General features: G+C 38.2%; 3 protein-coding genes across 7 annotated transcripts in view; 1 reads left to right on the top strand and 2 right to left on the bottom strand.

Moving 5' to 3' along the window:
• The window catches only part of LOC107747158 (aftiphilin-like), an 11,444-nt gene extending 2,965 nt beyond the window's left edge, over window positions 1-8,479 (top strand). The window contains exons 2-10 of one of the 4 annotated variants that reach the window (XM_016561593.1): window positions 839-2,371; window positions 3,228-3,382; window positions 3,501-3,627; window positions 3,760-3,816; window positions 3,942-4,064; window positions 5,092-5,152; window positions 5,476-5,559; window positions 5,716-5,839; window positions 7,550-8,479. In XM_016561593.1, the coding sequence (XP_016417079.1) occupies window positions 875-2,371; window positions 3,228-3,382; window positions 3,501-3,627; window positions 3,760-3,816; window positions 3,942-4,064; window positions 5,092-5,152; window positions 5,476-5,559; window positions 5,716-5,839; window positions 7,550-7,709 (2,388 nt within the window). In that variant the 5' untranslated portion in view covers window positions 839-874 and the 3' untranslated portion in view covers window positions 7,710-8,479. Of the gene's footprint in view, window positions 1-838; window positions 2,372-3,227; window positions 3,383-3,491; window positions 3,628-3,759; window positions 3,817-3,941; window positions 4,065-5,091; window positions 5,153-5,475; window positions 5,560-5,715; window positions 5,840-7,549 lie in introns of all 4 variants that reach the window. The other 3 variants (XM_016561592.1, XM_016561591.1, XM_016561594.1) reach the window with 3 other exon arrangements.
• Window positions 8,480-9,354: 875 nt separating this feature from the next.
• Window positions 9,355-13,085, bottom strand: sertad2a (SERTA domain containing 2a). The gene is made up of 2 exons (XM_016561586.1): window positions 12,993-13,085; window positions 9,355-10,268 (listed from the first exon to the last, which is right to left on the bottom strand). Exon 2 carries the CDS (start codon window positions 10,255-10,257, stop codon window positions 9,406-9,408), a length of 852 nt encoding a protein of 283 aa, XP_016417072.1. The 5' UTR covers window positions 10,258-10,268; window positions 12,993-13,085; the 3' UTR covers window positions 9,355-9,405.
• A 5,013-nt stretch (window positions 13,086-18,098) lies between these two features.
• Window positions 18,099-23,766, bottom strand: rab1aa (RAB1A, member RAS oncogene family a). Of its 2 annotated transcripts, none has more exons than XM_016561589.1 (6): window positions 23,567-23,766; window positions 22,552-22,624; window positions 22,214-22,309; window positions 21,207-21,302; window positions 21,000-21,131; window positions 18,099-19,359 (listed from the first exon to the last, which is right to left on the bottom strand). In XM_016561589.1, the coding sequence occupies exons 1-6, from the start codon at window positions 23,578-23,580 to the stop codon at window positions 19,162-19,164; spliced, it is 609 nt and encodes a 202-aa protein (XP_016417075.1). In that variant the 5' UTR covers window positions 23,581-23,766; the 3' UTR covers window positions 18,099-19,161. The 2 variants fall into 2 exon arrangements, with proteins under 2 accessions (XP_016417075.1, XP_016417074.1); XM_016561588.1 differs by lacking the exon at window positions 23,567-23,766 and adding an exon at window positions 22,699-23,519 and having other exon boundaries at window positions 22,552-22,647.
• Between the last annotated feature and the right edge of the window lie 471 nt (window positions 23,767-24,237).

Here is a 24,237-nt window from a genome sequence, read left to right as displayed (position 1 = left end):
CTTTCGAATGCGCGCTCTCATTTTACTTTCACTTTCGTGATTCGCGATCACACTGACTCTATACTATGGACCAGTACTGCCGCTACCACACATTTTACAAGATTAGATATTTGTCAGTGGTGCTCAGTATCTGCAAATCATTCGCCATTGTCCTATCAGTCATCTCTCCTTACTCTGTGTATGTAGTAAATGAACTTTCGTGTACTATAATGTAACAGTCTACCGCTAGCAAGCGGCTAATCATGTCCCTTTAGTGGCTCCATAGAACGCGTTATTTGTTTTCCGTGCCTTTCTGCATAAAATTCACGCTTCGGGCACAACCCCCCCAGCATGCATCGTATTTCTTCTGCCAGAAAAAGAAAAAGGTTTCTCAATAAATAACAAATCTAGTAAAACTCTTTAGTAATAGCCAATGTCTAATTGGGAAATATTGATGTGTAAATGCGACACAAACTCAGATTAGTAGCGTAGATTTTGATGTGGATTAGCATTGACTGTGAGCCAGATCATGTTTTGCTTGTGTAAATGAACACAGTGCCACACGTTACTCTGAAACACGCAGTAGGCTATGTGTATTCAATTAAATTGTATAATTCACGCTTCGGGCACAACCCCCCCAGCATGCATCGTATTTCTTCTGCCAGAAAAAGAAAAAGGTTTCTCAATAAATAACAAATCTAGTAAAACTCTTTAGTAATAGCCAATGTCTAATTGGGAAATATTGATGTGTAAGATTAGATTAAAGGCCCTGAGAATAAATTACCCTTCATTTGTACTTTAATGTTTTGTTAGTCATATTCCTGAATGCTAAGCTGTGCATTGCATTGCTTTGCCGCAGGTGTGAGCTCGCGGCTGTGTTTCTGCTCAAGGCCCCATGGAGCCTGACGTGATACGCATGTACTCCTCCTCTCCACCCCCGATGGAGGACGGCATCGAGGACGAGGACGACGAATTCAGCGACTTCACCGGCGTCCCAAACAGCACCAGCTTCGACACGGCCACCACGTTCGACCAGTCTCAGGCTTTGAACGCCACTTCGCCGCCGGAGCTGCTGAGCAATGGGAGGATCGTGGGACTGTCCGCTCAACCCGCAGGGTCTACAAAAGCTAACGGCGTGACGCCTGGCTCAGGCCAGACAGCCACGCCCAATGGCAGAACGGTTAGCGTAGAGGAACTCAAAAAGTTCAGCGAGCACCAAGCTCACATCGCATCCCTGGAGTTCGCAACGGGGTCTCGGACTGACAGCGACGCCATTGACTGCAATGGCACAGTTGAAGTGCTCACGAACGGGTTTGCGACATTAGACCAAGGTGGAAGCCCGCCTACGCCACACAAAACCAACGAATTTGATGTCAGTCCGGATGATTTTGCAGATTTCTCTGCCTTTTCAAATGCGGAACACAACCAGCCTTCAGAGACAGACTGGGAACATTCTAATCAAGGGTGCATACCGCCACAGAATGATGCTAACGACAGCGTTGAAGAGCGAGGAAGTAGTTTAGAAGACAATAGCAGGGACTCGAGAAACACAGGGTTTGGATTCTTTTCGGAAAACTCTGAAAGTCTCAGCAACGGTGACTGGGGTTTCCATGAAGGGTCGGATTTAGATCGAAGGGAGCTAGAAGCTGATACTACTGGTGTAGTTAGCTTGGTGCAACCGCTAGCCCTTAATGGTGTCACTTTTAGTGAAACCGATGAGAACAGGGTGTCGCCCGACTCTACTGGGGATAAGTCTAGTGGCAAACAATCAGATGAGAAAGGCTCAGAGAATGAGACTTTAGAAACGGAGACGTCCTTTGGTCGGCCGCTATCGACAGACGCGCTCGAAGAATTCGGTGACTTTAGCACGACGGGATCCGTACCCTCGCCTCCGCTTCAGGAGGAGACAGCCACTCCGGCCGACCACAGCCAGCTGGCCGAGGACGACGATGAGGATTTTGGAGATTTCGGTGACTTTGGAGATGCCAGCTCGTTTAGCGCGACTGGATTTGCTGATTTTGACCAGCAGGGGGTCTCTCAGCCTGAGCCAGACCCGAGTCCTCCGGTGGAGGTCGAAGATGATGAATTTGGCGATTTTGACACATCAAAAGAACCTAGTAAAACAGACTTGGCAGGTGAGGCGGCAACGACGTTTGCGGATTTTCCTGGAAGTGACAGTTTCGCGGAGTTTAGCTCAGTGCAGGTGGGCGATAACGAAGGATGGCAGGCTTTCTCTGAGCTGGATCAGAGCCAGAATGAAGGGGAATCGTGGGCATCATTTGGGCGGGAACAGAATGCAGCAGCTACAGAAAAAAACAGAGATGATTGGCAGGAAAGCCAGCCGGTTACGGCGCCCCCTACTGCTGCGGAGGAGCACAAAAGTTGTACAATGGTAGGTCTGATTACTTAAAAATACTAGTTTGATGGTTTATATTTACTGTTTTTACTTTGTTCCATTCTGTTCTCCATTTTGTTGTCCTAAAAGTAAAACTGGCACAGGAATTTAATCAGATTGAGGAATGAACCTGGACAGGATGGTTTACTCTGTCTGCACGATTGATTAAGCACAAACAGAGCCTTTATAACGTCTCTTTTTCATTCATTTCACTGTGCCAGTTATTAGGTCAAAACAAAGTATATGCTAAAAACAACTACACACTATTTCTGTCAAATTAAATGTTGTTTTCTTTCTCTGATAAGCATAAAGATACATAAACACTAGGCTATTTCCTCTGAGCTATTTTTTTACCAATACCTTTCAGTAATAAATGAAATGTAATAAAAGTACCCTACCGTTCAAAATTTTTTTTAAAGTCTCTTCTGCTTACCAAGGCTGCATTTATTTGATAAAAAAATACAGTAAAAATGGTGATATTGTGTAATATTATTACAATAAAAAAAAAACTTTTCTATTTGGACAAATGTAATTTATTCCTGTGATCAAAGCTGAATTTTCAGCATCATTACTCCAGTCTTCAATGTCACATGACCCTTCAGAAATCACTCTAATATGCTGATTTGCTGCTCAAGAAACATTTCTGATTATCATCAATGTTGAAAACCGTTGTGCTGCTGAATATTTTTATGGAAACCGTGATACTTTTTTTTCAGGATTCTTTGATGAACAGAAAATTCAAAAGAGCAGCATTTATTTTTTGTAACATTATAAAAGTCTTTTGATCCCCTCTCTGTTCTACACTTTTTACTGAGCAACACAATTTTCTTCTTTCTTTCTGTGTTTTACTAAGTCTGCACTGGTCAGCCGTCTGGAGAAGATTTTCCAGGCCAGTTTCGAGCTGGTTGTCGCCCCTCAGGTGGAGGAACAGGTGACCACACTCAACACCTTCCTCAAACCTCCTGACACATCACAACAGGAGGACGCTGACAGAGGGCCGGCCAATGGGTGAGGAGCTATGAGTTTATTTGCGTAGTGCTGCTGGTGGCCAATTACCTCAATTAAGTCATGTTTATTGTCCTGTGGTCAATGAAACGCTCTCTGTCTCCTCCTGCGGGTTCTGTAGGGCACTGCGGGACGTTTGGCAGCAGCTGCAGGATGTTAATAATGCCTACGGCCTCCGGTACCAGTGGGGCGGCTCTCATACCAATAAAGCACTGCTCTGCTCGCTTGGTATCGACACCAGAAACATAGTGAGTTGGGTTATGGGAAAACAAAGGATTTGGTCAAGTCATGTATATAAGAAGCTGTATTCTTCCTGAAATTGCAACTGATTTCTCTTTAACTTTCCCTCTCCTCTTCTGTTTTTATCTCTTTCTCCTCAGCTGTTCACAGGCCATAAAAAGCAGCCTGTAATTGTGCCAATGTATGCTGCCAGTCTGGTGAGTGAAGCCCAGCTGCAGGCGAGCTGTGTGTGTGTGAGAATGATGGACGCTGGTTTATTTTAGACGTCCTCTAAAGCTCATATGTGTTTAATCAATCCTCTTTGACGCCTGTTGGTCTGCAGGGGATGCTGGAACCCACGAAAGAGCCGGTGAAGCCCGTCTCCGCCGCTGAAATGATCGCCTCAATAGCACAATCTCCTTCAGTTGCCACGGAGCTGAACACCTGTCCACCTGACACCGCCCAGGTGAGCGTCTTCAGTAACCTTCACCTGCTAAAATAGTACACATATTACACACCTCTCTATATAAAGCTGGATATATAGTATATCCAACTTTATTTGCATACAGCATATACTGCATACAGTATACTTGAATTAAGCAATATAAATCTCTGCTTGACTGTTTATATTGTTGGAAAATGTAACTATTACGGCCAAGCTCTTTATATAAAGTTGGATATGCAAGTATACATACTGTACACTCACGTATTATATACTACATAGTAAATCTCAACTGCTCGATTGCTTGCATCATTGCAAAATATAAATTTGACTTATTTACCAAAGGCCAGTTAATGATTATTATAAATGTAAATTAATTAAATTTCATATTATATATATATATATAATAATTAGAAAAAATAAAAACAAGATAGTAAATCTCAACTGCTCGATTGCTTGCATCATTGCAAAATATAAATTTGACTTATTTACCAAAGGCCAGTTAATGATTATTATAAATGTAAATGAATTAAATTTCATATTATATATATATATATAATAATTAGAAAAAATAAAAACAAGAATGATAGAGATAAATAGACCACGATGGTCATTTAACATGCCAGTCTGACAAAGTGATGGATAATTAGGCTATTATTTGAAGCACAACCTTTGGTCTTTTTGTGAGAGAAAGATATTAGTCAGGTAAGACTGATCTGGAAAATGTCAAAACTTTAACATTAGAACAGTGTTTTTTTTAGGAAGGTTTTTTACAATACTTTTGTGACAAAGCATCTCAAATCAGTAGTTACCACAGTTTATAACAGACCTTAAAAAAGTTACAACTATATTTCTAAGGGTAATAACTGGGCGGCAATCATTAATTAAATAATAAACCTAGTCCTGCACATTAAAAAAAAAACAATTGTCACACAAACAAAAGTATCATACAGACAACTAAATAGAACAACTTTTTTCATTAAGATTCTTAATTATAATTTTTTGCATTACTTTGTAAAATGTGATATCTGGGCTCTTTTTCTGTCGTCAGGAGTCTCTTCCTCCCGTTCAGTTTGACTGGAGCAGCAGTGGCCTTACAAACCCTCTGGACGGTAAGACCGATCAATAGTTTCTTGAGGAGGAGCAACGCAGAGAAAAATGGAGAAACAAGCTCCTCATTCTCAAATATATGGAAACGTGCCTCGTGTCGTGAAAACTAAACGCTTGATCAACAGTTGCACAGTAACCGTCTCCACGTTTATGTTGGATGCTCGTGTACTCTTCTTGCTTCTCGCTAACAGAAACCAGCACTAATCCAGTCACGTAGTTTCATCACTAATCCAGACCTGAGCATATGTCAACTTCTGCTTTCCTGTGTTCTCTTTCTCTCTGTCCGTAACCCTTCTCTCCTCTTTCACCATCCCTCGTTCTAAAGCGAGTGGAGGCTCCTCTCTGCTCAACCTCGATTTTTTCGGCCCTGTGGATGAGTCGCCCTCCGGCACGGCCACCTCCATACCAGGTTTGCTGAAGCATTTCCAGTTTAACACCAAAGCTGTCTGTGTGTTCTTGATTTCTGCTCTATTTGCATCTATATCTTTAACCGTGCATTCAAACGATCATTGTTGCATGCGTGCATGCGCTGGCGTATCACAAGTGTGCTGACGTGCATGTGCAGGCGTGGACCCGGAGCTGTACGAGTTGACCCAAGCGAAGTTGGATGTCAGCGGAGGCAGCAGTGGAGTTGTGGATGCGTTCGCTCGCCTCATGTCAACCGTCGAGAAGACCAGCACCTCCACCAGGTCAGTGAGCCTCACTCATTCACAGTACTGCTGCTGGGCCACCAGGAGGAGCCACACGACAGTTCCTGATGAGTTCAGAACAGCAGGTTTTCTGTAGGCATGGACTCATTATTTGATCCGACTGTCAAAGGTTAGATGTTTTTACACAGAATTTAATAAAAATGCAAAATAACCATTTTTAATGGGATAACTGGACGTAAGCCATTGCTATTTACTACTGTTTGAAACCTTTATTAGTACATACTGCGTACTTCTATCGTGCTGCTCATACTGTTTAAAAAAAAAAAATAATAATTTTAGTGTGGTACTAGGTTTATTAGTTCATTTAATGATTGGCGTTCATTGATTACCCTTAGAAAAATATGGTTATTTTGCATTTTTGTTCCAACTTTTCTAAGTCTGATCAAACAATAAGTCAAGAAATGGATGTTATAAATTGTGGTAGCTACTGATTTGTCACTAATGTAATGCAAAAAACAAAATAAATTTTTTATGCAGAAAAGCTGTTCTGAAGTTATCTGATGTTTTTTTTTGATCGGTCTTATGTGATTGTTCACTCTGATATCTTTCTCTGATCTTTTTTCTTGTCTCTCTGATCTTCCTCTCTGATCTGTCTGATCTCTCTTTTAAATCAGTCTGATCTCTCTGTCTCTGATCTGATCACTTGTTCTGAACGAGGCATCAGTTTACTGTCAGGGATTTGTCGTGTCGTGCCGCATCCAGTGTAGTCAGTCGCACAGCATCACTGATTATAATGGGTTCTATTGTATTTTGTCGCGTTGCACCGCTCGCGTCCGGTGTAGACACGGTGAGAGTCACGCAGATGCACGTGAACACTGAATTCTGTTCACTTCCGCGTCTATTTGTGCCTGAAATGACACATACGCACGAAATTGTCAAAATGCATGTCTCTGCAAGTATCCTTGTAAACACAGTTGCTTATGGCTTAGGTAAAGGTAAACAATTGAGAAAGAAAATGGATGTGTAATAGTATATTGGTTCACAGCAGTTTAATGTTCCTGTTGCTTTCTGTGTCGTGAATGTTAATCAAACAACAAAACACATATTCTGTCTGATCTATGTTGGATCTTTTGTTCTGATCTCTCTGTCTATTCTGTCTGATCTCTTTCTCTGATCTGTCTGATCTCTGTATATTCTGTCTGATCTCTTGTTCTGATCTCTCTGTCTATTCTGTCTGATATCTTGTTCTGATCTCTCTGTCTATTCTGTCTGATCTCTGTCTATTCTTTCTGATCTCTGTCTATTCTGTCTGATCTCTGTCTATTCTGTCTGATCTATGTATATTCTGTCTGATCTATGCCTGATCTCTTATTCTGATCGCTGTCTATTTTGTCTGATCTATGTCTGATGTCTTATTCTGATCTCTCTGTCTATTCTGTCTGATCTTTTTCTCTGATCTGTTTGATCTCTGCCTATTCTGTCTGATCTATGTCTGATCTCTTGTTCTGATCTGTCTGTCTATTCTGTCTGATCTATGTCTGATCTCTTGTTCTGAACTCTTTGTCAATTTTGTCTGATCTCTTACTCTGATATGTCTGATCTCTTGTTCTGAACTCTTTGTCAATTTTGTCTGATCTCTTACTCTGATATGTCTGATCTCTTTCTAGTTGGTTTGATTTCTGTTTTAAATGTTTCTCTCTGATGTGATTTTGTCTGATCTCTCTCTCTGACCGGTCTGATCTCTCTCAGCAGAAAGCCTGTGCAGAAGGAGGAGAATCTGAGCGAAGAGGCTCGGCGAGTGATCTCAGGTCTGCCGGATCTGTCGTTCATGCAGGCTAAAGTCCTCATGTTCCCCTCCACGCTGACTCCTCTCCTCCCCTCCTCCTCGCCCTCTCCCACGCCCGACTGACGCGGTCCTCTCCTCCGCGCCGTTTCACCTCTTTCTCTGTGTATCGCTCTGCAGCTTTTCACGAAACGGACAGTTATGATTTTAATTTCATCCTTTTGGTTTTCTAGCTCCTGTTTGTCATGTACCTGGGCATTTTTAAGTTCAAAAACATTGTCTACGTTAGAGAGAGTGGATGAGATAATCGACTAATGATCGATCGCTTTAGAGGAGAAAAGACTAGATCATTTTATTTGTAGGATGAGAGTAAGAAAAGAGTTTGTGTTTATATTAGAGCCAATCTGTATATAATCAGGGATGATTTCGTTTTGAGTATTCTTCACAGTTAAGATAGTCTGTATGAGAGAGAGAAAGAGGCACTTTGTTATTTTCAGGTCGTTTGTTTTTATGAAACACTGGCTTAAAAGTCCTTCATTGGCACAAATGATGATGTGAATGATCTGATTTGTATTTAGATATATAAATGCGTAGTTATATCGACTTGAAACCAAACCGCCTGCAAAATTTTCTTTCGATTTTGCGTAACAAAGGCCTTAGTTTTTAATCGTTTTGGCTATTACATTACAATCAATATTGTTATTACTTGTAGGTTTTAGGTGATTTGATTTCGCACAGGCGTTAGTGAACACTTTATCCTTTTGTTGTGCAAATAGTTTAACAATTAACTCGCTTTCCACACTGACAGACTGCAGACAGAGTCCATCAACAACTATAGAAACCACGTCTGTGCATTAGCTGCTCATGTTTTTCAGTTCTTATTTTGTTTATTATTATTTTTTTAATGTAAGTTGAAACCACTGGCTTTGGACTATACTGTAGTGAAGGAATTGTTGAATGAATGATCAACTTGAATATATATATATATATATATGTATCGAGAATAAGGGACCAATATCTGCTGTATCGTTTTGCTCATTTACCTGTTATCATTGTGTTTTGGTCATTCTGTATCTGTGTTTTATTTACTCTGATCAATCTTAAGCGACTCTTTTGGAGGACGTCTGCCGTCACTGCGGTCCTGTACGCCAGGAGTGCATGATGGGAAATGTTCGCCAGAAACGAGTTTTCTCACCTTTTGGCTTTTTTTGTCTCGTTTTTTTTTTTTTTCAGTTGTGTCGCTGTTTTATTCTGTCTCCTGGAGGATTTTGCACATTGTAAAGATATACAGAAGAACTGCTTACATAGTTAACTGTGGCTTCGGACTGTGTACAGTCAAACTATGGAACATGTAAAAATTGTTATGGGAAAATTCCTATGGAAAACTCATACAGATGAATGATATCTCTAAAGAGCCTGTACCGAGGTCAATCGCGCATGCCCAGGTTCTTTAAAAACAAACAAGTGTGTAAATTTTCTTTAAGTGTACACAAGAAATTAAAATAATTTGAGAAAATGCTGTTTTTGTGTGTCTTCATTCATGTCTGTTTTAAAAGGACAAACTGAATGCCAGTTTATTTATTTTTATTAAAAAAAAATTTAAATACTAAAAATAACAATTCATATGAAATTTCCACAAGAAAAATATTGATATAGCATAAAATGGTTGCAATATATTACATCAATGTATTGTGCGCCTTTTGATACTGTATCAAAATAAATATACACACATATGCATATTTGGTCTACATACCATGATACAAAAAAACTGTAAAAATTTACCTTAATATTCAGTACAAATTCAAACGTTTTGCTCATCAAATTACGACCCAACCAAAACCTCCATGATGTGATCCAGTTCGTTCAGATCCAGTTTGAAAGTCTGATTAGATGGAAGCGCCGATTGGCTCGTCCCGCCGTTACCGTAACCAGCGAGCGTCATGACGAGGTCATCCGTTACCATGGAAACGACTTTTGACGCACCCGAGCTCCCGCTCAGGGACGAACCGCAGGGGACGTTATCGAACAGCAAGCTGTCTATTTCCGTGAACAGGAAATCGTCCAATGAGAAATCGGCGAGGAGTGAGGGGGTGTGGCCAAACACTGACTGGGCGGAGTCCGAGAGAGATGATGCTGAGTCCATACCGCTGTTCATTTCAGAAAGATCTGGGTCTGTATGCCTGGATTCAACTGAATTTAGGTCTGATGCGAGCGAGCGGCCCGTCTCCGTAGAAAATAAAGTAGTTATTCCCACAGTCGGGCACAGATCTTCAATTTCAGCCAGTGCTGAGGTGAAGCTGTCTTTAATAACGGAGGATGATGGGGGCTGCTGTTTGGAAATGGATGGAGACAGACAGAGAAACAGATGTCTGTCCTCCTCCAACCGCGACACAGGCGTCAAACTGCCCTCACTATGGGACTGGACCCCGTTGGGGAAGGACTGGGGTGCAGGGATGTCCTGGATGCGCCGGAGTGTGTTGGTGATGAGCACCCTGCGGGCCAGGCCCGGCTCCGAGTGTCCCGGACGGCTGTGCAGCTTCAGCAGCGAGAGGTTGAGCACGGTCTGCCGCTGGAGCCAGTAGCAGGCGGGTGACGCCTCCTGAGGGCAGCTCATCTTCATCACGCCATTCTCTTCCTCCTGCTCCAGCTTCCGCTTCAGGCCTTTACCCAACATGTAGCGTATATCTGAGAGAGAAACGCACAGAAATGAAGCAAAGCACATTATATTTATAAGATTTTTAATTTCTAATTTAAGATTATATTTTAAAATATTTCTGATATGTGACCCTGGACCTCAAAACCAGTCATAAGGGTCAATTTTTTTAAATTGAGATGTATACATCATCTGAAAGCTGAATAAATAAGCTTTCCATTGATGTATGGTTTGTTAGGATAGGACAATATTTGGCCGAGATACAACTATTTGAAAATCTGGAATCTGAGGGTGCAAAAAAATCTAAATATTGAGAAAATCGCCTTTAAAGTTGTCCAAATGAAGTTCTTAGCAATGCATATTACTAATCAAAAATTAAGTTTTTATATATCTACGGTAGGAAATTTACAAAATATCTTCATGGAACATGATCTTTACTTAATATCCTAATGATTTTTGGCATAAAAGAAAAATCTATCATTTTGACCCATACAATGTATTTTTGGCTATTGCTACAAATATACCCCAGCGACTTAAGACTGCTTTTGTGCTCCAGGGTCGCATATATATATTTTTATTTCAAATCTGCAGTAAAATTTTAAATATTTTATTTAAACATTAAAGTAATAAAATAATTTTTAAAAAGAATGAAATATTAATATCATTACATTTCATGATTTTTCAAGTTTTTAGATTTTAGGCATCTTCTATATTAACATTTTAAATATTTAAAAAAGTAAACAGATGTAATAAAGTTAACTGAATTATTGTTAAGTATTCATTTTAATATTATCTTAAAAATTAAATTTTAATGAATAAAATGGAATGTAGTAAAATGACAAATTAGTGAAAATATTCTTGGAAAAAACGTTAAAATGTGTATTTTATTTTAAATGTTTTCTATAATAACATTTTGAATATAAAAATAAAATTAACTGAATCGTTTATTTTTATATTATCTTTACTTCAATGAATAAAATTTAATGTAATTAAAGTACTATATATTTAAAATATTTTACTTAAAAATTTACATTTTATTTTTAGTTCCTATATTAACATTTTGAATATAAAAAAGTAGCAAAAATAAATTTAACAGAATTCTGCTCAAATGAACCTTTTAAAGGGCTAGTTCCTCTATTTTTTGATAAGAAACAGGAGACGACATAACATGAAAGGTCTTTGTAGAATAGCCAGATACACAGTACTTTCCACTCAGTCAATTTCCATCAAAGACAATCAGTCACCAGTGACGGCTCGTGACCACACATCTGACTCTCTTCTCTCTGGACTCTGTGATTACTGTAAACCAGAGCACTCGCTTTGTTGCCTCACTTCCTCCCTTGAACTGATTAGTTAGTAGTTATGGTTAATAGTTTGTACCACTAAAGGACCAACAATCATGTGTTCATGTGAACAACAGCTAGAGCTGGACAAATAATGCCCGAGTCACACAATGCACAATAACTTACTGGATTATTGAACATACGTAAATTCTAGAACTTTTATGTCTTGAGAGTGATATGTTAAAGGGGTCATATGATGCAATTTCATTTTTTCCTTTCTCTTTGGAGTGTTACAAGCTCTTGGTGCATAAAGAAGATCTGTAAATTTGCAAAGACTAAAGTCTCAAATCCAAAGAGATATTCTTTATAAAAGTTAAGAGTTAGCCACACCTACCTAAAACGGCTCGTTCGAACACGCCCCCACATATCTACCTCACTATGTGGGAAGATTTGCATAACGCGCCCAAATGTTCACGCAAAAAAAGAAGGCGTAACTTTTATTGTCGCCTGTAGTATTGTTGAATCGACGCGTTTCAAAAAGGCGGGGCATAGAGGAGAAACAATAATGTACAGTATGTGGAAAATAATGTGTTTTTTAACTTTAAACCGCATAAACACATTTCATTACACCAAATACACAAAATAATGTTCTTTTTAGCAGCATCATATGACCCCTTTAACTGATATCATATAATGTGCACATAGGCCTGTATGAGGTTTGCATTAGACGACACTGAGCAGACGTGCAAAAATGAACCAAAAGGTCTTATTTTCGCATAACTTAATCTGTTAAATGCGTGTATATTTAGAGAGCTGTCAATCAATAAATTGAAAAAAAAAGTAACTTGCGTTACTTATTTGAAAAAGTAACTCAGATATTCTCTTGTAAATTAAAAAGTAATGCATTACTTTACTAGTTACTTGAAAAAGTAATCTGATTACGCAACTCGCGTTACTTGTAATGCGTTACCCCCAACACTGCACACAACTACACTATTTCTAAACTGAAGCCGTGACATTTAGCGCTGCACGCCCACATCACATCAGCTCAAAGTGAAACTTGAGAAGACTTGCAGTAAAATGAAAGCTTTCAAAACTCTCTCAAGTAAAGCGACAAGCAACGAGAAGACAATCTCTGAAGACTGACTGCTAGTATTAACCCGCACCTGACCATCTGCAGGAACTAGCGCGCAACGGATCGAGTTTCATCGCGTTCAGAGTCTGTAGCGTAACGTTAACGTGGTTTAGTAGCGTTTAAATCCTGCATGCTTTACTTCAATACATTTAAGACAATAGAACATATTTGAGACACTCAATACATTGCAATTCCTATAGCAAGTAAATACACATAATTCACCACACACAGTCATACATAAACACAAGTGTTTAGCGTTAAGTCCAGTCGTGTTCTCTCTATAGGACTCCACTAGACTGGCTGATAAACTAAAGGTCAACAGCGCAGCAGGAGCTCACCGCGTGCAGGTCAAACGGGGACGCATCGGACTCGTGTCTCGTTCACCGTTTACCGTGTTTAACGCTCGCTCAGTCACTCGTCCAGCAAACCCGCAAGCGCAGTCTTCGAGAGTGGCGCAAGCCTCGCAGATGTCGACTGATATTCGCGAACGAATCTTTAGTTTGAACCGATTCTTTCGATCCGATTCGCGAAGCTTTTTTGGCGCTCGAAGGGACGCGCTAGTAACAGTGGTAATAATTGGAAAAAACAAGTATAAACGATATAATTTATTAGCCTACCTAGCTACAGGCTTTTTATTGCTTGTCAATAAACGTCGCTACTTGACGCAAAGTATCCTTTTTTATATGTTAATCCTCGATAACCAGTAACTAGTTAGGCTACTACATGAAAAAATAGGCTACTATAGTAACATACTATAGTGTTTTTGAACCATACTATAGTAAAGTACTTGAATTAATTTGTTGTGGTAATTCTATAGTTACTGTGGTAATATAACAACTATAGTAATATAAACAAATTACTTTACCCAATACTGTACTGAGTTTTCTACAACTATAGGGTATATTATACTACAATACACTACAATTTACTGTAGTAAAAACTAAAGTTTATACTACAGTATTCATTACAGTTTATCAGTTCACTATAGCTAATACTACAGTATACTGTAGCATTCATTAACACTGTTGTATAGTAGTAGTATAGTATTAGTAGTGTTACTATAGGAGTGTTACTATACATTACTATAGTATTTTTCATGTGACTAGTTACAGTAATAACATTACTTTTTACAGTAACTAGTAGTGTAACTAATTACTAATACGATTCCAGTAGGCTAATAATATGATAGTTACCATCCATAAAACAGCTCGTTACTTGGTTACTGTTGATAATACACCACTTTTACTTAAACGTCACTATCAATCACCCTTGTGAGTTATTAATAACTTCTGACTGTGATCTAGTGTGGATTTTGGTGAAATGATGAGGCAGAAATATATTGTTAGTAGGCTAACGTTTAGAAAAATGTTGTGGGGAAGAAAGAAAAGCAATGTAACTAATAGTGTACTGTTGCCAGAAAGTAATAATGTAATACTATTACTTTTGATAGGAGTAACTAGTAATGAGTAATAAATTACATTTTTTGAGTAACGAGCAACACTGTTGATAACATTGTCAGCAGTAATGATTTCTCCACAGTATTTTTGTTTACGATAATATTACTTAAATTTAACTTAAACATTTGAGGGTATTAGCACCAAATAGCAGTTCTTGTACAGAAAAAATGACCTAAACGTGCTGGGGACACTTGATCGCTCAAAAGAATCGTTGTTGAAGGGTTCATTGAAATGAATCGCCCGAGCGAGTCGATTCACAAGAATGAATCGGACCTCGCAAAGCTACAGATGTCACCCCCCTCTCTCTCTCTCTCTCTCTCTCTCTCTCTCTCTCTCTGTCTCTCTCTCTCTCTCATTCCAGTCTGCATATGTCAATGAACGTGATCTCGCTCTCCGCGCTCCGGTGGAAAAGCCGCAAATATGTGAAGCATTCACAGCGCGAGCTCTCCGCAGCTTCCTCTCGAGCTCAGCTGAACAAGAGCACTCCAGAAAAGTGATGACTAATAGATTGCCCTTATTTGAGTGCAGCTGAAGTTTATATGTGCATATTTCTCACAGACAACAGAAATCATCACGTGAAGATTCAGAAGAGCTCAGCAACTTTTCTCAGATTTGTCTGCAGTTATAGTTAGACATCTCAATATGAACTCAAACATTTCTCGGCTTTCTTTTTTAAAGATACAGAGTCTTACTGGATCATTTCTGAGTATATTTTACAAGAGGAATTCTATAACAGGGGGTTTCCATGCAAAATTAATTTGATAAATATATTGTTTGGAAAATATTTAGTTTCTATTAAGTTTTTTCTGTCCTGTTTAGTACTTTACTGTGTATTATTTATTTGCTTATTGTAACCTAGTTGTATTATTTACATATTAGCCTATTTATTTTAATCTATTCATTTATTTTAATCTTATAATTATTATAAATCTATGTTTCCAATCTAAATTATTTAAATCGACTTTTATTATTTATTCTAATCTATTAATTTATTTTAATCTATTAAAATTATAAAATTATTATATAATTTTTATTTTGTTGGGGTTCTTTATTTCTTTTTTATTTATGCTCTCTCTACTAATCAAATTTTTATTTAAATAAATTTTTGTTTATTTTAATTGATTCATTTATTTTAAACTTTTATTATACAATTTTATACTCTAATTTGTAAAATATATAAATAATATGTATAATAAAATATATTATTATTTTTTAAAATATTAGACATTTTATAATTTTTTTAATCTAATTTATTTACTCATTTATTTTCCTTGTTGTTTTTTAAATTGTAGTATTTGTACAGTTTTTTTCTAAACATTTCTATGGGCCCCAGTTTGAAGGCCCCTATTCTAGAAAATGCATGTGACACATCATTTGACAAGTTGTCTCCTAACTATTAAAGACCAAAATCTGAGCAATGCAACGTTCTGCTTCAAGATTACTTATTTAAAACTAGACAAATCTATATTAGCAGTTAATCAGAATCTTTGTGCGTGTCAAAATGTTCGGACATATTTCCACACGGTGCACATGGTGACATCTGTGCTCTAGGTCATCATCTCCTTCACTTCATACTATCCAGATGGCCTGAACAAGAGGAACGAGATAAAGCAGCAGTCAATCAGAGCAGCTGAATCATCTCACACACACACACACACACACACACGCACACACACACGCACGCACACACACACACACACACCAAAACCACATCAAACGCACTCAATCTTTCGCCTCGTCTCAGTAAACAGACATGAGAATATGAGAGTATTATGGAATGCATGACAGCAGAAAAACTCCCAGATTGTCACTGAAGCCACATCTAGAGAGCAGAAGATCAGAGACTTGGACCAGTAAGAAACCGAACTAGAAAGTTCTGCACAATTAAGTGCTGACCACACCTATAACTGTGTGAAACTGTTTAATTAATATCATTTTGACAAGATTATCCGTGTTTGTATGCAAACAGTCTGTTGTTCTCGCATCGTGTTCTGTTCATCCCAAACTCATCCGTCTTGCTCTCCTCCAAACAGCTGCCGCCGCGCTCGGCTCCTCCCAGCAGACCCCCGAGGAGTCACACACGCTCCTGCATTGTCCTTGACCCTGACCTCTGACCTCTGCAGGACAGCTGGCTCTTTCTGCAGGAGCGTGCAAGCGTGCAGATGCTCAGGCATGTGTGCATGCGGCGTCGCTTTCAATGTGTGCTCGTCCTGCACGTTTTCTCAAATGTTTTAGTTTATGCAAGATGTCATTTGTTGTCAGAAAGGACCATGCAAATACTTGGATGCAAAAGTTCAATCAGGGTCAATAAGATTTTTAAATGTTTTTGAAAGAAGTCTCTTCTGCTCACCAAGAATGCATTTAGTTAATTAATAATACAGTAAAATTGTGAAATATTATTACTATTTAAAATAACTGTTTTCTGTTTGATTATATTGTAAAATGTAATTTATTCCTGTGACGTGAAGCTGAATTTTCAGCATCATTACTCCAGTCTTCAGTGTCACATGATCCTTCAGAAATCAGTATAATATACTGATTTGCTGCTCAAGAAACATTTCTGATTATTATCAATGTTGAAATCAGTTGTGCTGCTTCATATGTTTGTGAAAAACCGGGAAACATTTTTATTTCCAAGATTCTTTGATGAATAAAAAGTTCAAAAGAACAGCATTTATATGACATAGAAATCTTTTAAAGCATTATAAATGTCTTTACCAGTGTTACCAATGCATTACAAGTAACAAGTCACGTAATCAGATTACTTTTTTAAAAGAAACTAGTAATGCATTGCATTCCTTTTAAATTTCCAAGAAAATATCGGAGTTACTTTTTCAAATAAGTAACACCAGTTGCTTTGTTTTCCCATTTATTGACTGACAACTCTCCTGTGCTCATGTTGAGGGAAACTGGGAGTGAGTTTCAGAGGCACTTCCTTCAGCCTGAGGATTATACATTTAATTTTTTGTGTGAAAGGGCCTTTACAGTTGCCAAAAATATAACTTTTGGGCTTTTTGTTAATAGAAACATAAGCGAGCCCAGCTTAAGTGACAAAAAGTAACACAAAAGTAATGTAATGCATTACTTTCCAAAAAAAAAAATTAACTAAGTAACTTACTTTTTTATGGAGTACCACATATTGTAATACATTAACTTTCCCCAACACTGGTCTTTACTGTCACTTTAATGCATCCTTGCTGAATAAAAGTATTAATTTCTTAAAAAAAAAAAGAAAAAAGAACATTAGTGTATGTAACTAAGTAGATAATGTGAAGAGCAGTGATGACTCTCAAACTCCAGCCAGTCTGAACACATCTGACGCCACCCACTGGAAACAATGAGCCAAATCTGTGACAGGCTGCTTTATGATGGAACACATCAAACATGTCACCAAACACTCCAGTTAAAACCATTTTTATTCAACTTTTATTCCTTCATAGTTTATTTAAACATCGTGTGACGTAAAAGAAAAGAAAAGAAAACAAACACAACAGGAGCAAAAGAGCATTTTCTCCCTGAAAACAAAAAGTTACATAAGCAATGTTGCTTTATCTATTGTGATGTCATTTCCTGTTTATCTATGGGATTTATATAGATACATTTATACATAGATCTGCTATAGCGCCTGTTACAGTGACGCTGCTCTTGTGCGGTCAGTAAACAAACACCGAGTCCAACATACAGGAAATTACGGAAGCTTGTTTCCAACACGATTGCGACTTTTGATCTCGCAATTCAGACTTTCTTTAAGAATTGCGACAAAAAAAAAAAAACTGACTTTTTTCTCGGAATTCTGACTTTACATCTCACAATTCTAATTTTTTTGTTTGTTTCCGCCACAGAATAAAAAAATAAATAAAAAAAAAGTAATTATGACTTATAATCTTGCAAGAAACAGAATTTATAAATTGCAATTCTGACATTATATTTCAATTTTCTCGTAATTGAGAGAAAAAAGTCGAGAGTTTAAAAAAGTCAGAATTTTGAGGTAAAAAGTTGCACTTACCGTTTTTTTTTTTTATCCCATGGATACAAAAACAAGCTTCCATATAATATACATGATGTATAAGCATCAAAACGAATTAAGAGAAATAATAACTAATTGATAATATAGACATTTAAAGGCATAGTTCATAATTTCTTCACCCTGATGTTGTACGAAACCTGTCAGAGTTTCTTTCTTCTGTTGAACACGAAAGAAGATATTTTGAAAACGGTTGAGAACCAAATAGTTGCCGGTATCCATTGACTTCCACAGTATTTTTTTTCCCACACTATGGAAGTGAATGGCTACCGGCAACTAAATATCACAACTAAATAACCAACATCTTTTGTGATCAACAGAAGAAAGAAACTCATACAGCTGTGGAACAACCTGAGGGAGAGTAAACGACGACAGCGGCCCAGGATTCGGTTCTCGATTATACCACAAAAAAATTGCACAGGATGATAATGCGGTTAGAAATGTGGCAAACAACTAGCACAGGTCAGAAACATGACTAGCTCATTGTAAGTGTCGCGTTGGTCACGCTCAGAGGACCACTGAAATGCTGCAGAGCACAGATAAAAAACAAAACAGAAGAAATGGCCAAACAGGCAAACGGTCCACCAAACGAGAGAGAAGGAGAGGTCGCCGTAGCAACATCACTGGGAGCCATAGTAACGGAACCCACTGTTCCGAGGTCAGTTATGACATCACAGTCCACCGCTTCCTTCAAAGTTCCAAAGAGGAAGTTCAAAGCCAAACCTGGTGGCGCTCCTCTAAAAACGCCGGCATCCGGAAGTGCTTTTGGATGCTTGTCTAAAGAGCGGACGGAATTTGAGCCGTTAAGCCGGCAGACAGTTGGACGCGTGTTTGCCTGGTCATGCATCCATGTGCATGCATGATTCAATATCAGGCAATGTTTAATTTGATCCTCTCTTACTCTCCTTTTCTTTAATATTCTCAGTCTTTATTGCACATACACTCTCTCTCTCACACACACACACACACTCACTTCCTGCTAACTCAGCTGTGGCGTACGGTTGGTAACGTTACTGTCGCTGGGTCTCAGCAGCATCCTCCGGAGGACGTCTTGACCGGCGTGCTCTGAATCTTGACGTTGGATTTCTCGGGGCCTCCCGCGGTGGCCCCGGGGCCCATTCTCCTCTTGATCTCCGCCGCCATGGTCATGAAGGCCTGTTCCACATTACTGGAGCTCTTCGCGCTCGTCTCCAGGAACGGGATGCTGAGAGAGTCCGCAAACTCCTGCAAGACAGAAAACAACAGACTGATCTCAAACACAGTGTTTAGTTTAGTCGTCACAGCGATGTACTAAAAACAAAAATGTTTTCATTTACAGACAACAATGTTATCAAAACAATGCCTGTTCACACGGATCCATGAAAAACTACTAAGAACGCTGTATAATGCATTCCAGGCCAGTAGTTGGCGATGTTACTTTGTAAAGCAACACTACGCATATGTGCACAAGCCTATAGACTGAACACTTAATAAGCACGTGCATGACGTCACAGTTTCCACAAATTCATGTTGACGGTATCATTTTCACAACTTGCACTTTGAAATCCATTTTCAAAAGTTTTCAGACCCCCAAAACACCATTGTCGTGAAAATCAACAGCTAAAACGCAAAAAAAAAAAAAAAAAGGTTTTATTTATGTTGACATGTTAACATGTCACATTAACAATTTTAAACAATTAAAATATTCAATTATTATTTCAAAAATATCTATTTATTCATTATTTCACAATTAATAATGATAAAATGATACTTTTGGTTTGCAAGAAAAGCTTTTTAAATAATAAATTATTCATAAACGGGGAAGTCGTGGCCTAATGGTTAGAGAGTCGGACTCTCAACCCAAAGGTTGCGAGTTCAAGTCTCAGGTCCGGTCTAAAAACGCCGGCAGGGAGTGAATGTAGTCTTCCACCTTCAATACCACGACTGAGGTGCCCTTGAGCAAGGCACCGAACCCCCAACTGCTCCCCGGGCGCCGCAGCATAAAAATGGCTGCCCACTGCTCCGGGTGTGTGTTCACGGTGTGTGTGTGTTCACTGCTGTGTGTGTGCACTAAGGATGGGATAAATGCAGAGCACTAATTCCTAGTATGGGTCACCATACTTGGCCACATGTCACGTCACTTAAACGATAAATTATTTATTTATTTAATGTTTAGTAATAAATATTTAAATAATTGTTAATTATTTAGCCTATTAATCAGCCAGTCTTTTGTGTTACAACAAGGAAAGTTTTTTTTATTTACGGATTACGGATACATTATTAATTGTAATAACTTATTATTTTAAAACATTATAATAAACCTAAATTTAAATAATCAGCTATTCTCACAGTCTGCAATCAGGAAAGTTTTTTTTTTTCACATACATTATTAATTATAATTAGTTTATTATTTAATAATTAATATAAAATAATAGTTTAAATAATTAGTTACTATTTAAATCATTACTCAGCCAGTCTTTGGGGTTTCAACCAGGAAACGAAAAAAACAAACAAAAAAAAAACATTTAAAATTATTCATTATTTATTGATTAACAATAAATAATAATATGTGCATTTAATCAGCCAGTCTTTATTATTAATTAAAAAATAAAAAATAATCAATACATTTAAATAATTAATCAGCTATTCTCTCAGTTTGCAACTAGAAAAGGATTAAAAAACAACAACAAATAACTTAGAAATGACTAACTATAGTGATTTATAGTTTAACAAATAATAATAAATCATAACTTAATTAATTCTTAATTATGTAAAATATTAATCAGCCAGTCTTTAGTTTTGCTGCGCTGTGGGAGACGTCATCCAGTGAATGGTGTTAAGATTTTGGTGAACGTAGTGTTCTGTTCACGAGACAGATCTTGTACCTTCGCTGCCGTGTATTCCACAACTTTCTTAGTGGTCAGATCACACTTGTTTCCCACCAGGAGCTTGTTGACGTTTTCACTAGCGTAGCGATCGATCTCCTGAAGCCACTGTTTGACGTTGTTGAAGGACTCCTGAGGAAACACATTAAAACAGCACTGAACACAGAAGTGTTTGTGAAAGGTCATACTAAAGGAATGTTTGGTCACCTGATCCGTGACATCGTAAACAACGATGATCCCGTGAGCTCCTCTGTAGTAGCTGGACGTGATGGTGCGAAACCGCTCCTGGCCGGCCGTGTCCCACTGACAACACAACACACATTCAGCACTGACTTATGCAAAAATGCTCTTTTAAAAAAATTGAAAGCATGCTTTAAATCGACCAAAAGTGACAGTAAAGATGTTTACAGAAGATTTCTATTTCAAATAACTGCTGTTCCTTTGAACTTTCTATTCATCAAAGAAACCTGAAAAATAAAACGCATCACGGTTTCCACAAAAACATGAAGCGAAATCTGTTTGATAATCAGAAATGTTTCTTGAGCAGCAAATGAGCATATTAGACTGATTTCTGAAGATCATGTGACACTGAAGACTGGAGTAATGATGCTGAAAATTCAGCTTTGATCACAGAAATAAATTACATTTTACAATATATTCAGACAGAAAACTGTCATTTTAAATGGCAATAATATTTCACTATATTTTTTATCAAATAAATGCAGCTTTGGTGAGCGGAAGAGACTTCCAAAAACATTTAAAACAGATCCAAAATTTAAAAGAAAGTAATGTAATTAATATGTGACCCTGGACCACTAAGCCAGTCATAAGGGTCCATTTTTTTTAAACTGAGAGCGGAATAAATAAGCTTTCCATTGATGTATGGTGTGTTAGGATGGGACAATATTTGGCTGAGATACAATTATTTGAAAATCTGGAATCTGAGAAATTAAGTTTTTATATATTTACGGTAGGAAATTTACAAAATATCTTCATGGAACATGATCTTTACTTAATATCCTAATGATTTTTGGCATAAAAGAAAAATCACTAATTTTGACCCATACAATGTATTTTTGGCTATTGCTACAAATATACCCCAGCGACTTAAGACTGCTTTTGTGCTCCAGGGTCACATATGTTTTTGCATGCTGAAACAATGCATAAAATCAAGCTTGCGTGCCGTTTCCGGCGTTAACGTGGAGCGCACTTACGATCTGTAGTTTGATGGTCTTTCCGTCGAGCTCTATCGTCCTGATTTTGAAGTCCACTCCGATCGTGCTGATGTAGCTCTCTGTATACGTGTCGTCCTGAGGAAATGCACACACAATCACAGATGAGGCATTCAGCAATGGATCGTTTTCATACACATGCACTAAAAAGAATGACAAAAGTAAGCGTTTTCAGTCCGACTGCAGCTGCAGAAACGAAACGACATCCTTCCTTCACCTTCAGCGTGGAGCTCTTTGACAGTCAAATCACCTGCGCAACAAGAGGCATTATCTGATCCCGTGTGTGTAAACGGCATCTTAATGGCAGGCCAATAACTTACAGCAAAACGCAGCAGAAGACAGGACTTCCCCACGCCCGAGTCTCCGATCAGCAGGAGCTTGAACAGGTAATCACTGAAAGACAAACCACAGGACGACTGATGCATCCATCACCTACGCCTGCAGTCAGCGGTGGAAGTGGGAATCACATTACGCAACATGTGTGTGTCATCATGTCTCAATGATCACGTGAGCGCCATCAAATAATGGGAGGAAATGGAGGAATATCACATCTCAGGCTCATATTTGACCCCAAAATCAACAAGAAATACATTTTGCATGATACAAAAAAAGTAGACCATGCCATGATGCAAAGACAGTTTTCTTCTGATTTTGATTTGAATTGTGTGTATGACAGGTTCACATGATATAGCAGTCTTTCAATACCACGGTATTGGCATCACCGTACCATGGTAAAACCACAGGTTTTGAAAGAGTGGTGTGGCAACAGGTGACTTGATTACCCAACAGCCCCTGAAACAAAGCTCAACATGTCATAAACTCAGTCAGGATGTCAGTAAGTTCAGGCCTAAGATCACATTTCATCACCACAGGAGTGACAGTATATGACCAGCTCTCTGACAGCAGATTAATAAGCCTGAGGATGGTTTTGTTTCATTATAAACACGATAAGATGAGTAGTTACGCAGACGGTTTCTTCAGTTTCATTCTTACGACGTGGCACTCACAGAAACAGACTGACAGTTATTGTATACACCCTTATTTGAAAAATATTTATACAAGTACTTACTTTTAAACCAAATCGAAACGACTCCCAGTTGGTCGATCTCGTTAAAGAGGCACAGCATGTAACGTTAGTAATAAATTAACCACAATACTTCAAGTAAATATTTTGTTTACTGACGCGGTAATGATTTGTGTGAATAATAATGAAGCAGGTGATGTGTCATTATATATATAACGTTACTGATAAAGAAACACAGCAAATGAGGTGAAAAAAACGAATAATAACATAACATCGTTGATTATAGTTAATGACACGCTACACAAACTTACTATTCAGGATTCATGATGACGAAGACTCTCAAATTATCTGTCGTTTTCTTCTCTGCGATGAAGGCGATTAAAGTTCGAGGCTCGTTTGCCGGTGATATCCGTTATTAATCGGTGTTAAAAGCGGTTTTAGGAGAGAAATGAACGGAAGCGGGATCCGGACGCACATTAAAAAAAAATGGCCACTCGCTGCTAGTGAAGCTTGAATAATAAGAGACGCGTCACTTTCGCTGCACGACGCGCCAAAATAAAAGTCCTGACAGACCAATAACTGAAGACACACGATTGTGTTGAATTCTTCTTTCATAATAATTAAAAGATGTCCTAATATATTATTTACATTGTATATTTCTAAACACACATTTTCCGAAAATATTTAATTATATATAGCATATTATGGAGTTTATTTGGAAGGACGATTTTGGAACGTTTCCCAAACGACTTGTATTTTGCCAGAAATCGGAAAAAAAGTTTATTTAAACATTTTTGTTTGGCTCTTAAATGACTTTTAGTCGATCAGCACTGGATCTGCATGCCTACTAATATACAACTACGCTTCTTAACGCAACACTTTCCGTCAAAATGTACTTTTAAACTTTAAATCGACTACGCGGCACTTCACAAAATGTACAAACTGAAGCACGTTAGCAGTTTTTGTTCTCTAGATGGCGCTA

The sequence above is a fragment of the Sinocyclocheilus rhinocerous genome, unplaced genomic scaffold (genome assembly GCF_001515625.1).
Source record: "Sinocyclocheilus rhinocerous isolate Xijiao unplaced genomic scaffold, SAMN03320098_v1.1 scaffold1310, whole genome shotgun sequence".
Classification (NCBI taxonomy): domain Eukaryota; kingdom Metazoa; phylum Chordata; class Actinopteri; order Cypriniformes; family Cyprinidae; genus Sinocyclocheilus; species Sinocyclocheilus rhinocerous.
Note: the sequence above shows the minus strand (reverse complement) of the source record. Positions and strands in the feature narration are given on the sequence as shown.

Bases quoted from the DNA above. Each gene is read 5' to 3' on its own strand.
- sertad2a (XM_016561586.1), bottom strand. From the start codon at position 10,257: ATGTTGGGTAAAGGCCTGAAGCGGAAGCTGGAGCAGGAGGAAGAGAAT.
- rab1aa (XM_016561588.1), bottom strand. The intron at 22,310-22,551 runs GTAAGTTATTGG...GCATTTCCTCAG, and splicing joins GTCTTCTGCTGCGTTTTGCT to GACGACACGTATACAGAGAG. The intron at 19,360-20,999 runs GTACAAGATCTG...TCTGTCTTGCAG, and splicing joins TGGAATACACGGCAGCGAAG to GAGTTTGCGGACTCTCTCAG.